Genomic DNA, 16,201 nt, shown 5'->3' with positions numbered 1-16,201 from the left:
AACTTCCAAGACAGACCATTTTTTATTGTAGTGTGGTCAGCAATTGTAAGAGTGGACAAAGCAAAAGGATACCAAACACCGAATGATTTACATACTAGGGGAATAAAGTCACCTCCATCATTGGTTACAGATTCTAAATAACAATTGTCCTTAGCTTCCTTCTTCTTTATGTCAGCTATTGAACATTTCAACCATCTGGTCAGCATGCCATGCCATTTTTGGGGTTCCACTGAGTGGCTGGCTTGAGGGAAAGCTGCCACAACCTTTATTACACACATCTTTCTACACATGACATTAAGGCCACTTCAACTAAATCTTTTGTTTCTCGGGCCCGACCGACCCTAATATAAAATAATTATGTTAATCACGTGATCACCTTGAAAAGAGTGGCAACACCACGAAGGAGTTGCAAATTTATCTTTAAGCTCTCAAAAAGTATAGGTAACACTAAATATCTCAACATATAACTGCCTACTCGCAAGTGATACAGCAACCGTAATGTAGCTTAGCCACCGTTTGACTCACAATATCACTCTTCAGCTAGCAAAATAGCCTATTTTTATTTTTATTTTACCGACCTACCGACCTTTATTTGGCTGAATTTTGCCCGAGAAACAAAAGATTTAGTTGATGTGGCCTAAGGCCACTCCAAAAAAACTTTAACAAAAAAAATTTAAAATTTAATAAATTCTCTGTTTCCCTTCCTCCTCTCAGGAATATTTGCATGCAGGAGCCAGGAGGTCCATTTCCATTATTCCATTATGAGACTGGCAGCTTTTCAAGCCATTATTTAGTGGGCACAACCATAGCAGCTGCCTAATAACATTTTCAGCTTGTACCTTCATGTTTCATGTAGCAGGAATATCACAAAAACATGCAAGAAAAATTGGAAAATAATGGAATAATACGGAGTAATGGAACTTTTAGAGCTTGTAGTAACCAGATGCAGACGGTGGACCTAGAATTTATTTGGAGTGGCCTAATAGAGGACATGCACATATTATTATTATTACTATTTGGACGAAAAATGATCAATATAATGAGATTGGCGGCTTGCCCAAGAATTTTATGAATCTCAAACAAAATTATGTGTAGCAAATGCAGCTCAGACTGTAAGTCGCCACATGAACTACAGATGGGGCTCTTCATCCCATCGCTCTGGAAAAACTCTCTTAACTCTTTTTATTACAAACTCACCTGAAACCAAGGTCGAAACAGCTGTCTAGCACTCTCGTGCGTACTAAGTGCCTTGTTAGACCTCACTTATGCTAGAATATGTTTGTGCAGTATGGTCTCCCAGGGGTGTACACAAGAATTTTGAAAAGGGGTTTCCACTACAGTTAAGTGACTGTTATATTAGTTTATATTGCCTGACTGCTTTATTATAATTGAGAGTAATGCTACAAGTGTTGCTATCAGGTGAGAAACTATTATTTAACTAAGATATAAGTTTAAAAGTCCTGTTCCATGGTAGATTCCAGATTCTGGAAACCTGAAGTTTCAAATTCTTAATGTTTCAAGTAGTGTGTAAAATCCAAAGGGGTTTCCTGAAACCCCTGGAAACCCCCTCGGTATGCCCCTGTCTCCATACACGACTCATATTATATTACTTTGTGCCCACAGCCTTAAGCTGTCACGTGTGAAACTACCACCTTATCACGTGACATGATTTCGTTGTTGGGCAATGTGCAAATCTTGGTTATAAGTAAGAAGCTGGTGAATAAGCTTCATTCAGTAGGCTTCAATACTTCATTACTCAGTGGATTACCAAAGAGATTAGTAACTTCATTACTTGTAGTAATAATTATTATGTAATATTAGACTCATTACAGTAACTATATTACTTAGGTAACGCGTTACATTTGTAAGTAAAGTAACTTGAGTTATATTACCTGTTTTTATAGCGTATTTCGTTATATTACTTAGGTACCACAAAAGTAATAATATTATGTAATGCATTACATAAGTAACGCGTTACTCCCAACACTGTGGCCTACACAGAACACTTAGCCTGATATAGTCATATAGACTGGATTTATCAGAATGCCTCAAACACTTAGTATATAGTTAAACTTGAAGGGCTTCATTATAACTGAATCAAAGCTGGTTCCAGCATACAGTAGTTAATTAGCCGGATTGCAGTTGCTAATAAAATTACTTGCATGACTTTCAAAAATATTCTGTTTGTTTCTGAGTCATATGTTAGCCATTCAGCATCCGTTTTTACTATATATTACTGATGAGCTCGATTTATCTAACTTACAAAAATTTCCCCAGGGGCTAAGGAACATACCTCATTATAGATAGACACGTTATGCATGCTATGATGTCTTTTTGTCTCACCAATTTCTAGCTACGTCCCTGGTATAGGTAGTCGGCTCGTTTACTCTCGCGTTTACTGTCGATGCAATATGAACTCACCATTTAGAACTTCAAAACTTTAATACAATTACATAGCTAGCACCGGCTCGCATACAGAGGGTGTCTTTATTAGCATGTTAGACGTGCCAGAACAGTCCAGGAAACAGATGTTGATAATGCAGATAGGTAAAATTATTTTAGAAAGTTTTGATTGTGGGTTTAGAGCGAGGAGAATGACTCGAATTTGGTGCTTGATTTTACTAGCGGTGGCGTATCCTTGTATTAGCGTGTTGGAGCAGCAAATAGCTTATCAAGATGTGGTACGGCTAATACACGAGTTCACTTATGCTATGGACCCTGAACAAACAGATGATAAACCTGTGATATATGACACCCCTAAATTATACTCTGATGCACTAGCAAAATACTCCAATACTTTTAGGGGTGACGTGATGAACGATGACGTAATATGTGTGTTAATATTAGGGATCTTCAAGAACTATGCCAACATTATCAAGGACCAATTGGCTGCTACAAGAGGTCATGTTACCAAGGAGTGGGTTGAGTCATACGCAGTGTGGTCAACTACACTTCTGAACATCACCCTGAAGGAAAGATATTATGAACTGAATAGCATAAGATGTTACGATAAGTCACCATTAGAACTTTCCTGTTCTCTAATGCTGCACAAAGTGATGGCTATACTACTGGTGACAGGTGCTGATGTTGAGCAGTTGTACAACTGTCTAATACTGTCAACTGCTAATAGTGACACTAAAGGGTTTGATATTGTGTGGAAAGAGTTATGTCATCAAGAAGACTGCAGTGACGCTTGTGAAGTGTTAAGGCAGCCGTTGCCAGGTGATGTAATCAGTTTGAGGGATATTAACTTGTCATTACTAGATGTTGCTATGTTCCAGTGTAAGATGTCTAAAGTGTGTACTATATTAGATCATGTGATCCTGCCCTTATGTCCCACTGCTGTACATCATGGAGCTCATGTGATCTCTACATTGTTATCACAACATGTTACAACACTAACCATTACTCAACAGTGTACACCATGTAATCTAATGGATGTCATCCTTCATGGCTGCTATGCCAGTCATGGTTGGAGGGTAGGATTCCTCTCAGAGACTGACCATTGTCAATTTCCTTCACTTCAAGTTGAACAATTGACAGTTGAAGTTTTGCACTTATTTGCCGCCATAGGCCAACCACTAGTCATCAAGGGAGTTGGACATGATTGGAGTTTACTGACTAGATGGAGGAGGCATTATTTGGAGGAGCACTATGGCACAATGGAAGTGTTGGTATGTGGCTCACTGCATCAATAGTTTCATAATTGAGGGCAAGTCTGAATTTCACCAACACTTCTTGTGCACTATACTATATAGTATGTGCATACCAAGTAACCTGTGCTTCCATCTGTCTGTCTGCCTGTCTGTCCACTTATTTATAATTGACATGAGCCGTTGTAGACAATCACTGTCATAGCTACAATATGAGGTGCTTCAGCAGGGAACTGTGTCATATTGTATGCTTGTCTGTTCCTGCATTGTGTGTTCTTGTTTATAAGACATATACTCACAGGGTGGATCCATTCCTTATGGGGAGATATTCCAGGAGTCATTTGGGACAGTCAGTGTGGCAGAATTTCTAACTTACATGGATAAGTTTCACAACGAACTACCAGAGGATTATTACAGTAGACCAATCAGAAAGATGATGAGAGCTGCTCTTCCCTTCTATCTGTTTGATGTTGAAGTGTTGCAACGTCACTTCTCTCAGGATTATACCATTCCAGGTAGGGTAGCTGTGAGGATGTCATGGGTGACATGTGTCTTTGTAGATGTGTTTAGAGTGTGGAATGCCACAGAACATCACCAGTTTATTCTTGGCCCTCCAGGTGGAGTGTGTGTGGTGTGGTGGTGTGTGTGTGTGTGTGTGTGTGTGTGTGTGTGTGTGTGTGTGTGTGTGTGTGTGTGTGTGTGTGTGTGTGTGTGTGTGTGTGTGTGTGTGTGTGTGTGTGTGTGTGTGTGTGAGAGAGAGAGAGAGAAGAGACAGCATAGCCAAGTTGCTAAAGCACTACTAACCTGGTAATTAAACGGTTCCAAGTCTCATGCCTAGTTATTCCCAGTTGTTGTAGGACAATTTCACATTGCCCCAATCTATCCATCTATAAATGAGGACTGAGTAGGCCAATGCGAACTATCCATGCCTTGCATACCAGATAGGACATTGAGTGTCCACATGTTGTGGGGTACTAGTCTTGTCCCAGGAACACTGACTCGTTGCACCTGAGTAGTGCACAGGTGGCCTAGGTTGGTGTAACCATGTGGATCCTAGTTGAGATACTGTAATAGAGCAGTCACACACTGAAATACTCTAATAGAGCAATCAAGAATGTTTGCGAGAGATATGATATCAGAAGCCACATGATAATGTGTTGGAGACAACAGAATCAGCCAGTTACCTCAAAGAAAATGTCGGATCACTTCTCAATATTAATTGACTCCATTTTCCAATCTTGATTGCTTTATTAGAGTATTTCAGTGTGCGACTGCTCTATTTGAGACAATTTAGAGCATCTTGCAGAGGATTACGTTGTAGAAGCATTTTGATGCAAACTGACTCGCTTTGAGGTGATAGCCTTCATCAGTTGTTATCCGCTGGTCATTTCCATTCCTAGAAATCCACTTACCCACCACTAGGAGATGGGCGTGGTTGGTAGGACTGTTGAATGTTGCTGTTACTGTAGTTGATCAGGTGCAGAGTTCTACCCAGCTAAATAGAGCGGTAAAACAGTTAGTTTGTGATCAACATCGAAGCCATTTTGTTAATTTTACACATTCTTTTTGCTGCACCAAAGGAAATTTGAGCAAAGTAGAGCAGCACCGCTCTACCACTGTTAAGGGAAGACCCTGAGGTGTAACAGCCTAACATCAGACTAACTGGCCCTGCTTTTCCATTAGTCGGTACTCATGACTCTATCCAGTTCCTTGTCCCTGTGGATTGCTTTATACCCTAATAGATGCCCATTGTGTCATTATTCCCAATGATGTGGGCACTTGTAATTCAGCCATCAATTACACCATTGGAGTGATGTTATTGCTGCCTTGACTATCCACTGTACCTGTTTGACAGTTCGGTAACAGTAGTACTGGCCATGACATCTCACCACTTCTGATCTCAAAGTGAGCTCCTTATGGTTCGGTTAGGGTATAAATAGTGGTAAACCAGCATGGGCTATAAGAAGATTTCAGGTGATCCCCTAGTTAAGATTATTGGGTTAACCCTTTTTTGTAATGGTCTCAACTGGCTTGTAAAATTCCTAACATCGGTACATGTGTGTTTACTGCAGGGTCTGGTGCTCCTTTTCATTTCCACTGCAATGCTATAAATCTTCTAGTTTATGGTCGTAAGAAGTGAGTATAACATGAAGAAGGTGATGTTGTACTCTTTATTATTGTTAGGTGGTTAATGCTACCTCCTGGTCAGGCAATCTACAGTAAATTACATCCTCTGAGACTATACAGTGATCAACACGGTCACATTCTGTCAGACTTGAAGGTTTGTTGTTTGTTTGTCCACTAATACAGGAATATGCTAACCTATCAGCCACTGACCAAACAGTTATAGTTGCTAGTCCCGAACATAGCTATTAGTGATGCCACGATAATTCATGGTATATAATAGTTATACCATGGCTGCAAGGGATTTATACCCGAAGCACGAGGGGTAAGGGACGAGGGGTAAGGGTGTATATATCAGCAAAACCCCAACCTAGTCGTGGTATAAGTGATATTATATCACTCTAGGCACACTCACCTAATAGGTGAATGAACGACTTCAGAGCACTCACCCTGTTTCTTTTAAACATCAGTATCTTACGATTGATAGTGGTTTTAATAACATGGGCTAATAGCTGTTAGAATGTTATTCATGCATCATTATGCTTTACACACAGCACCAGAAAAATTTATTTATTAATACTTTACAGCACAATTGTGATTGTGGGATCTGTTTTTTTTTTTAAATTTATTTTAGTTTTAGAATTTTGTACTACATTAAGCCTACTAACTGTGCTATTGGGATAGTAAGTAATATAATAGTCAGGTATATAAGTTACTCACCTAGTTGTTCTCTTTGTGCATGTTGTTCTGTGGTCTGCTCAATGGCTGACATGTTGACCACACATTGCCGAAACGATTGTTTTACTGATCATTAAATTTTGCTGTTTAATAACTGTCAACTAATCGAAGCAACTACACTGACAACTTGTAAACCCAATCTCATAACTAAATGTTCCGTTTCACTCTATAGCGAGTCAAAGCGTATTGTATCTTTGAACTGGTTGGGCATCTAAGCTATGAGTAAACCACGTTCCCATGAGTGAGTTAAACCCCAAACAGTGCCTTTGAACATCCACACTAAAGCAGTATATATCATGATATATCGTGATATGTAACACTTTCACACCTCAGATCAAAGGAGCCGCCCAGGCTACATTTGCAATGTAGCCCAGTTGGGGACTTTGTCTGGTTTACATCTGGGTAGTGATTATATAGACATTAAGGCCAAATTCGATTGTGGGGATCGATTAATACTCACGTGATTCTAATGTATGACTTGGATTTTACCATGAAAACCACTCATCCTCACTATCCTATGAGTTAAATAATGTAATGCTAAGGTGAGAACTAGTGTTATAGCTTATTCACCAAGCATTTCCACACATTTCCAAATATGGACCACACACCCCATTATGAAGTAACCACTCTAATTTTAGTAAACTCCATAATTATTCCATAAATGACAACATTAAACTTGTGTAACTGAAATTCTCTGTGATGTCTCTGATTGTCCGTTCATCATAACCGAACATAACCAGAATGTGCTGCTAACCCATAATCGACATGCATATATAATATATCCAGTGATTGCACTCGTGAGTGATCATCCTGTGCAGGCTATCAGCCTGATATGGGTGGTAGTGTTACGTATTAACTGTAACACAGGGCACTTTGGGCTTTTACCTGATATGTATGCCCTCGGGCATACAGGCAAAGCCCTCATGTCCATGTTACACTACAGTGGAACCTCAGTTATCTGGACCCCACTTATCCAGATTCTCGGTTAACCGAACTACGGAAATGACTGCTCTATTAGAGTAGTGACTGTTCTATTAGGGTAGTTGATTATACTGAAATTTAAAAAAAATGTTATTTATAGCATAAGTGACCTATTATCGAACGGTACCTATTATCGAACATAAAAATCACGTAACATATTCGGAAGTTTACAATTTTATTCCGCATACCCGTAAGGTGTTTATATGGAGAATTCCAATAGTGTAGCCTATTCTTAATGAGCTTTCCATCCTTTAGAGTTTATGTGTGGACGTCACAGCAGTCTTGATACTCATCACCACTGACGAAGAAATGAAGAAATAGAACACAGGAATCGCCGTGAAAAAAGTACAACTCGAGCGTGACTTTGGCGGCGGAATTGGGCTTACTGTTTGTCATTTACCTGAGAAAAAGATGTATCCATGAAGACTGTACAGAAGGGGTTGTTGTAAACAAGGATAATAACACTGTGTTATTGGTCGTAATGTGCTGATTTTTCACTGTACGCATTTTACACTAAACGATTCGCTGTTGTAACTCACAAGTGCATGCTTGTATCAAAACTATACTTCAGTTACAGTATCATGGTACTTCAGATAACACGTTGATATAATAGTTAAGAGTGTGTAGGTTGCACTGAAGTCACCACAGTAGAAAAGGTGCAAAACATTCGATAATTGATTAACGTAAATTAATGGGCGTTCGATAATAGGTATTGGTGTTCGATAATTCATATTTTACGGAATGCAGAAATCCACTCATAACACGGACACTAATCGGATACTATTACTCAAACTTACATGAGGTATTCTACAAGAAAGGCGCTACCTCCTGGTTAAAAGTCGAGGTTGATACTACTTTCCTGGAGATATTTATGAAGTAAAGTATAAACTTTGTTTGATAATCGGTCACTTACGCTACTACTTTAAGGTTATTTATACTACTTTAAGGTTATTTATGCTACTTTAAGGTTATTTATACTACTTTAAGGTTATTTATACTACTTTAAGGTTATTTATACTACTTTAAGGTTATTTATACACAGTTTCAGCGATATGGACTTTTCAGACTTATGGACTACCCCTGGTTCCAAGGGGTTCGGATAACTGAGGTTCCACTGTATTACATATCATGATATTATATTGTGATGCAAATTGTGGTGATATGATAGTACTTATTATCATGATACAACTATGAAATATAATTAAGGATTGTAATCTGCACTAGAACTGATTTGTACATGTAATCACAAACTGTACTATAATGCTAAATGACTTCAAGTTCCTTATTTGGTATTACAATATCATGGCCAGCCTTTGTTTATAGCTGTTTGAAACCATAAATATGCATCGATAAAGTGAAGATAATTGTATTGTGATCATCGTGATCATTTATCATGATATTAAAAAATTGATATCAATAGACAATAGCTGTGATCAGTAATGGCATGTCATTGTTAAGTGGTTTATGGGTAGTGCTATTAATATGGTGTCATGATTTGTGGCTACTTTCAAGCACATGTTTTATTGTATTTCCATGTATCAGAGTGTATGTAACACGATACTGCTCCCTTTACTGTAGCCATTGGAGTGTGTACAACATGCTGGAGAGATGTTGTATGTCCCTTCTAACTGGGGCCATGCTACTATTAACCTAGATGAGAGTATTGGATTAGCTGTGGAGTTTGAACAACCAAACTGTTAATGATGTGTAGTGTGCGTGATGGCAGTTAAAATGTTATATTGGCATGTAACAGGTTTCATTATGGACGTCAACTTCTTCCATGGTCATGAGTTGTGAAAAGGCACTCCTTCTGCTTCTACTACTAGCACTCCTACTGCTCGGCAAGATATTGAACACTTTAAAGTCTTCATTAGTACAATATTCCTTCAATGTGTGTACCATCTCAATACAATCCTAATAAGGACAATAACAATGATAGTGTGTATGTGTGTACCATCTCAACACAATCCTAATAAGGACAATAATAATGATAGTGTGTTGTGTGTACCATCTCAACACAATCCTAATAAGGACAATAACAATGATAGTGTGTATGTGTGTACCATCTCAACACAATCCCAGTAAGGACAATAATAATGATAGTGTGTATGTGTGTACCATCTCAACACAATCCCAGTAAGGACAATAACAATGATAGTGTGTTGTGTGTACCATCTCAACACAATCCTAATAAGGACAATAACAATGATAGTGTGTTGTGTGTACCATCTCAACACAATCCTAATAAGGACAATAACAATGATAGTGTGTATGTGTGTACCATCTCAACACAATCCCAGTAAGGACAATAATAATGATAGTGTATATCTGTGTACCATCTCAACACAATCCTAATAAGGACAATAACAATGATAGTGTGTATGTGTGTACCATCTCAATGCAATCCTAATAAGGACAGTAACAATGATAGTGTGTACCATCTCAACACAATCCTAATAAGGACAATAACAATGATAGTGTGTTGTGTGTACCATCTCAATACAATCCTAATAAGGACAACAACAATGATAGTGTGTATGTGTGTACCATCTCAACACAATCCTAATAAGAACAATAATAATGATAGTGTGTATGTGTGTACCATCTCAATACAATCCTAATAAGGACAACAACAATGATAGTGTGTTGTGTGTACCATCTCAATACAATCCTAATAAGGACAATAACAATGATAGTGTGTTGTGTGTTTACTACCTCAAATTGTATTGTTTGTTCATCCTTCAAGTTGAACCGGTTAAGAGTCTGTAGATGTCGTGCCACATAATCAGACACATATATTGTGTTGTCTAAAGACAAATAACAAATGTAACATACGGTGGTTATCTCAAATGGTATAGAGTTGTTGGATTAGTACTCTCCAATAATATTATTAGAGGAGTGTGTGGTTTATACAAAATCTGTCTATTCCGATAACAACATACGTACTAGGTGCACTTATAGCCATTGTGTAGGCAAAATCTAGAGTGGTTCCATAGATGACGTGTTTTGGGACTTTCCCTTCAGTTACCCCACATATTACTGGTCCTATGGAAGACAAGAGGATATAGTTACAATTTGGAGGGGAAGAGGTCACCATTGTGGATTGCCATTTTCAGTTTTGGTTCAACATCAGCGTCATCTGTCAATGATCCTTTACCACAGATGGATCCCATGTGAATTGCAGCATCAGCAACTTCAGCAATTGGATCACCAACTTCCATTCCATGTATCCCACTAGCAAACACACCTGAGAGACATCATATATGTAATAGTTATACCACGGGCACGAGTGCTTTGCCTGATATATACGCACAAGCCTGAGGGCAAGAATATATACAGACAAAGCACGAGTGCCCATGGTATAACTAATATGTTCTACTTTAGCATGCAGATTTGCCTAATTGGCTAAATCTTTAGTTGCTATACCCTTCTCTTATATAGGAAACCAAGTAGGCTGTGATTGTGGGATTGAATTTTTGCCAAACAAACTGTGATTGTGGGATTCAATTTTAATACATCAAACCAAGAGTTAATAATAGTAGGCCCTCCCTACTATTATTAACTCTTGATCAAACATAGCAATGTTAAGAGACTAGTGTTAATTATGTTACTTTAATTGCTACATTTACAAAAGCAAAAAAAAAAAACTACTGTTGATGTATTAAAATTGAATCCCACAATCACAGCTTGCTTGCTTCCCTATATATGAGAAGAGAGATAAAGTATAACATCAAAGAAATCTCAGTAATGATTTCTGGATATAGTGTGCACTCCTAGTTAACGAGATATATGCACTAGTACAGTGCATATATCTCATTAACTTTTCTGAACCAGTGCAATATGTGATATATATGCACTGGCTTTCCTTTGATCTGAGGTGTGAAAGTGGTACATATTGCACTGGTTCAGAAAAATTAACGAGATATATGCACTGTACCAGTGCGTATATCTCGTTAAGGCAGTGCAACTCGAGACATTGCACACCTAATAGGAGCACACACTATATCTAGAAATCATTAGATTCCTTTGATGTTATACTGCTGTCCCTCTTCTCTTATATAGGGAATCAAACAAGCTGTGATTGTGGGATTGAATTTTTCCATACAACCTGTGATTGTGGGATTCAATTTTAATACATCAACAGTAGTTTGTTTTTTTACTTTTGTAACTGTAGCAATTAAAGTAACATAATTAACACTAGTCTCTTAAAATTACTATATTAGCAATAATAAAATCAAACTACTGTTTGATGTACTAAAATTAGGGCTAAAACGAATATTCTAAAAGAAAGAGACCGAATATTTTTAGTAAAGAACGAATAATCGAATATTCTATATTTGGTGTAATACTGAAATACAGTGTAGCTATGTGTGTTATTACTTATTATTTGTATTGAATTGTAAAAATTTGATATCTTAAAACCTCAATAGGTGGCTTTTGAAATGAAGTAGCTAGAAGTATCAGATGATGTAGCTACTAGAGGTGTACTGATAAGGATTTTTTATTTGTATCAATATCCAATTAATCTGTACCTAAAAGAGCTGATACTGATTATATACTGATTAAATTATTGTAGCGGCTATATTCTGTACGGTGTAAATCAAATAGAATTACAGGTGTAGCTAGCTACTGCAATCAGCATGATGTATATTCTAATGATTTGTAGCATTGAGAAAACAGAAGTGATGTAGCTTTGCTAATTGCTATATTGTACAACTTCCTATGGTGGTGTGGCCTCTATTACACAACCCAGACAATTAGGCACCACAAATATTTTAATACATGCTCCCTTGTCCGGATTACTCCGTATTTTGATTAATTACGAAGATGACTGTTATACACAGATGATCAGTTAAAGTTTTCCTGTGATACAGTTTTTTTGTTCTTAAAGTGTAGCTAACAGTTCTGGGTAAGAATATTTTAACACCAATAGCAGTACTTACACGCGCAGTCGTATGGATTCTCGTAACTTAGCGTTTTTCTATTTGTTTGTAGTGAGCCAAAAGGCTTTTCATAGCTAGTACTCATATTTGCCATGCAAACTAATCGGTTCACAGAGCGTTTGTGCCCATTATTAATATGGAAGGCATATCGGCAACCATCGACCTGATCACCCTCGCGATCACCGATCCGATTTATCGGTACATCTCTAGCGCAGTACGTGTCGCAGTTGTAGAGACTGACAGATTCCAAGTCATTACTAGTGTCCGCCATCTTTACTGTAATTTCGAAGTTTCAAATTACAATGATCGTTTCGAACGAATTCGAATATGCCTAGGGACTGGGTGACTGCCAATGTGGTAAGTTACCTGTTCACAAAAAGGGTGATAAACACCTTCCATCTAATTATCGCCCAATAAGCCTTACTTCCATTGTTGTGAAAGTTATGGAAAGAATTATTCAGACAACTTGTACTTGCTCTAGAGTCTAAACATCTCATTAGTGATTCTCAACATGGCTTTCGTCGTAAACGTTCAACTGTGACTCTTACTTTCAGCTATTAATGACTGGGCTTTTTGCCTTGAAAGACGAAACTCAGTTCACTGTGTTTTATTGGATTTAGCTAAGGCATTTGACTCGGTTCCTCATTGCCACCTGTTACTTAAGCTTGAATGTCTCGGCATACATGGAAATCTACTCTCTTGGTTTGGTTCGTTCCTTACCAATCGTTATCAAAGAGTTGTTATTAATGGCTGTTTCTCAGAATGGCTTCCTGTTCGTTCAGGTGTCCCACAAGGCTCTGTTCTTGGACCGTTGTTATTTTTACTCTACATTGACGAAATCCATCACGTTATTTCCAACAGTACTGTTAAGTTATTTGCTGACGACATTGCTTTATACAAGCAAATTGTTTCAACTCATGATGAAACTTTACTTCAAGAAGACTTGACCAAAGTTTATCAATGGTCACAGTTATGGCAACTGAAATTAAATCCACAAAAATGTGAAAGTATTTGTATATCTTATAAGCGATTGCCACCAATGTGCAAGTACCATCTTAATGACCAGCCTATTCCATCTAAATCAGTAGTTCGTTACTTGGGGATGTACATCAATTCTCATCTTAAATGGAGTGATCATGTCAAACATATAACAGCTAAAGCCTCCCGTTCACTCAACTATTTAAGACACACTCTTTTTGCAAGTCCATCTACTATTAAATCTGCTGCCTACAATTGCCTTGTTAGACCATTACTAGAATATGCCTCACCTGTATGGTATTTACACACTGCCAGAGACATTGATAGACTAGAAGCAATTCAGAGACGCGCTGCACGCTGGGTGTGTGGTAGCAGATGGAATCCTCATTCACATAACTGGTCCAAATCTTCTACATCTTGTTTGCAGGACCTAAGATGGCCTGCGCTCCATACTCGTCAGTCCTATTTTACTATCACTCAAGTACACGATATTTTACATGACAGAGTTTCTATCCCATTCAACTCACATTTCAAGTTTTCAAGCACCAATACTAGATCCCATTCACTTTCACTTACCACATCATCATCTACCATTAACGCATACCGCTTTTCTTTTTTTATAAATTCTCTATTTCTTGGAACTCAGTACCTGTAGAAATTTTACAAATTTCCAAAGCAATTCCTTTTCGGATGGCACTTCGTCGATTTCTGCTCAGCTAACCTGATTTTGTAATTTTCTCTTTGTTTTCTTTTTGTATAGGTATGTAGTTGTCGTGTGTCATGTTTTTGCTGTGTGTTTTATTTTGTACTTGTAACTGTATGTATGTATGTATGTCTTTGTAAGGGGAGCACGTTTGCAGGCTTTGCCTTTTGTGTGACCCTTGTCTTTTGACAAAAATCGATAATCTAATCTAATCTAATCTTTCGGTATATTGAAGTCTAAATTAAGTAAAATTAAATATATTAAATACAAAATTCTAACTAGCTTAACTACCAAACTAAGTACTTTAACTACAAAACTAGCTATATATTTGGTATATTCGTTTTAGCCCTAATTAAAATTGAATCCCACAATCACAGTTTGCTTGGCAAAATTCAATGCCACAATCATAGCTTACTTGGCGTTCCCTATATAAGAGAAAGATATACAGTGGAACCTCTATTTAATGGACACTGGGACCAACCAATTTTGGTGAAATTTTACTGTTATAAGGAGGTTGTCCTCTTTCAGAGGTAAAATTGTATTGGTAAAGGTCTATAGGGACTTCAGTAACTGTCCTTTATAAGGAGGTTAAATGTACAGTGTCCTTTACAGGGAGGGTCCATTAAAAGAGGTTCCACTGTAGCAAGTAAAAGTTTTACCAATTAGGTGAGTCTGCATGCTAAAGTAGAACATATTAGTTATACCACGGGCACTCGTGCTTTGCCTGTTTATATGCACTTGCACTCGGGCCTGCAGCCCTCGTGCTTGTGCGTATATGCGGCCCTCGTGCTCGTGCGTATATATCGGGCAAAGCACCCCTGCCCATGGTATAACTATTACATATATAATATTGTGATAAAATTGATACACTCACCCCAGATACCTGGGGTGAGTGTATAATGCCTTACACTTCGTTCCTGTTTGCTCAACTTTGTAAACTTTGTTGTTCACTACAACACTTTCTAGTATCTTCTGAAGAGTAGTGACAATATGAGTAGCTCTTTGTACTTTGTGTGGTAGAGTCATCCCTTCCACGTCTCCAATGATACTACCAATAATAACAGTCTTGAGATGTTGCAGTAAAACTGTTTACTTACACAACAAGAATTGTAGCATTTTTATATTCCTTGTGAGGGATCTCCTTCCCTTCACTGATCTGTTTCATCAAAGGCTTTGGTATATCACCTAACAAGAATCATAAAGTGTGTTAGTGTGAACTAGTTACATACGAGTGACAGCAAGTTTCAAATTTTCCAAGTTTTCAATTTTGTCATCTAACGTCTCTTCCACAATCTTGGTGTATGCCTCCCACTGTTATTTAGATTGCTATTTAATAACTAGTTACTGATGTGTGTGACTGACCATTCCAGCTACATTGCTTGTAGCATCAATCTTCTTCTCTTCATTCAGCTCAGCAAGCTGTTCTTTAACATACTCAGCCTTTGGCCTGTCCTCAGCATCATGCATCAAACATAGTTTGGCAAGCTAAGAAGTGCCATATTAGGAGTCACTGTGCAGACAAATAGTTTGCTTACATCATTTAACCTATCAATAATGGCTATATCTTGTTTGGACAGGTAGGTAGCTCTCTTAGTCTATTAATGAACACAGAGCGACAGTGAGACCAAGCAAGCACTTTTGTTTACCATAGCTTTTGCAGTTAATATAGCATTAGCAACACGCCCAAGGCTATGAAGATCACATTTAATAAGGGATCACTGGTACCCACATATTACCTGTATATATCACATTCTTCAGTTGGTATATTCTCATTGTGCCTCACTTCTGGTGCAAGGTACTCCTGTCATGAAGTGTACTATTAATACTAACAACAGACCATTACCGGACTGATTGGCTCTAGCTTGATTGTTGCCTTCTGTGATTTGTAGGTTGACTCAACACTGTCCTCTTGAATCAGTTCAGCTTCCTTGTTGTATAACAGTCGTATACCATAATCTACACTATGGTTGGGTTAACAGTACAGCTGTGATGTCACTACCTGATAACTTCAGTGCCCAATATTCATCTATCAAGCAGTTGTTGAGGTGCAGTCTCTCATGGACTATTTTCTTACTGTGAAG

At 37.9% G+C, this 16,201-nt stretch overlaps 2 protein-coding genes across 5 annotated transcripts; one reads left to right on the top strand and one right to left on the bottom strand.

Annotated features, from left to right (window-relative positions):
- Positions 1 to 2,574: 2,574 nt before the first annotated feature.
- On the top strand, positions 2,575 to 9,283 carry LOC136242615 (bifunctional arginine demethylase and lysyl-hydroxylase JMJD6-like). Of its 4 annotated transcripts, XM_066034061.1 has the most exons (7): positions 2,575 to 2,681; positions 2,848 to 3,674; positions 3,955 to 4,168; positions 4,214 to 4,270; positions 5,726 to 5,789; positions 5,838 to 5,934; positions 9,075 to 9,283. In XM_066034061.1, exons 2-7 carry the CDS (start codon positions 3,042 to 3,044, stop codon positions 9,195 to 9,197), a joined length of 1,188 nt encoding a protein of 395 aa, XP_065890133.1. In that variant the 5' UTR covers positions 2,575 to 2,681; positions 2,848 to 3,041; the 3' UTR covers positions 9,198 to 9,283. The 4 variants fall into 4 exon arrangements, with proteins under 4 accessions (XP_065890133.1, XP_065890130.1, XP_065890132.1 ...); XM_066034058.1 differs by having other exon boundaries at positions 2,581 to 3,674; XM_066034060.1 differs by lacking the exon at positions 9,075 to 9,283 and adding an exon at positions 7,752 to 8,326 and having other exon boundaries at positions 2,581 to 3,674.
- LOC136242617 (receptor-type guanylate cyclase gcy-27-like) lies at positions 9,161 to 15,818 on the bottom strand. Its single transcript, XM_066034062.1, has 10 exons — positions 15,767 to 15,818; positions 15,656 to 15,715; positions 15,483 to 15,605; positions 15,350 to 15,431; positions 15,218 to 15,305; positions 15,029 to 15,168; positions 10,591 to 10,743; positions 10,443 to 10,541; positions 10,212 to 10,303; positions 9,161 to 9,410 (listed from the first exon to the last, which is right to left on the bottom strand). Exons 1-10 carry the CDS (start codon positions 15,767 to 15,769, stop codon positions 9,231 to 9,233), a joined length of 1,020 nt encoding a protein of 339 aa, XP_065890134.1. The 5' UTR covers positions 15,770 to 15,818; the 3' UTR covers positions 9,161 to 9,230.
- Between the last annotated feature and the right edge of the window lie 383 nt (positions 15,819 to 16,201).

Source organism: Dysidea avara, chromosome 13 (genome assembly GCF_963678975.1).
Source record: "Dysidea avara chromosome 13, odDysAvar1.4, whole genome shotgun sequence".
Classification (NCBI taxonomy): Eukaryota; Metazoa; Porifera; class Demospongiae; order Dictyoceratida; family Dysideidae; genus Dysidea; species Dysidea avara.
This window is presented reverse-complemented; position numbering and strand designations above follow the sequence as displayed.

Bases quoted from the DNA above. Each gene is read 5' to 3' on its own strand.
- LOC136242615 (XM_066034058.1), top strand. From the start codon at position 2,595: ATGACTCGAATTTGGTGCTTGATTTTACTAGCGGTGGCGTATCCTTGT. The intron at 4,271-5,725 runs GTGGAGTGTGTG...TGTTTACTGCAG, and splicing joins GTTTATTCTTGGCCCTCCAG to GGTCTGGTGCTCCTTTTCAT. The intron at 5,790-5,837 runs GTGAGTATAACA...TATTATTGTTAG, and splicing joins CTAGTTTATGGTCGTAAGAA to GTGGTTAATGCTACCTCCTG.
- LOC136242617 (XM_066034062.1), bottom strand. The intron at 10,744-15,028 runs GTAAGGCATTAT...GATGTCTCTCAG, and splicing joins TGAGCAAACAGGAACGAAGT to GTGTGTTTGCTAGTGGGATA. The intron at 10,304-10,442 runs GTACGTATGTTG...ATTTGTCTTTAG, and splicing joins AATGGCTATAAGTGCACCTA to ACAACACAATATATGTGTCT.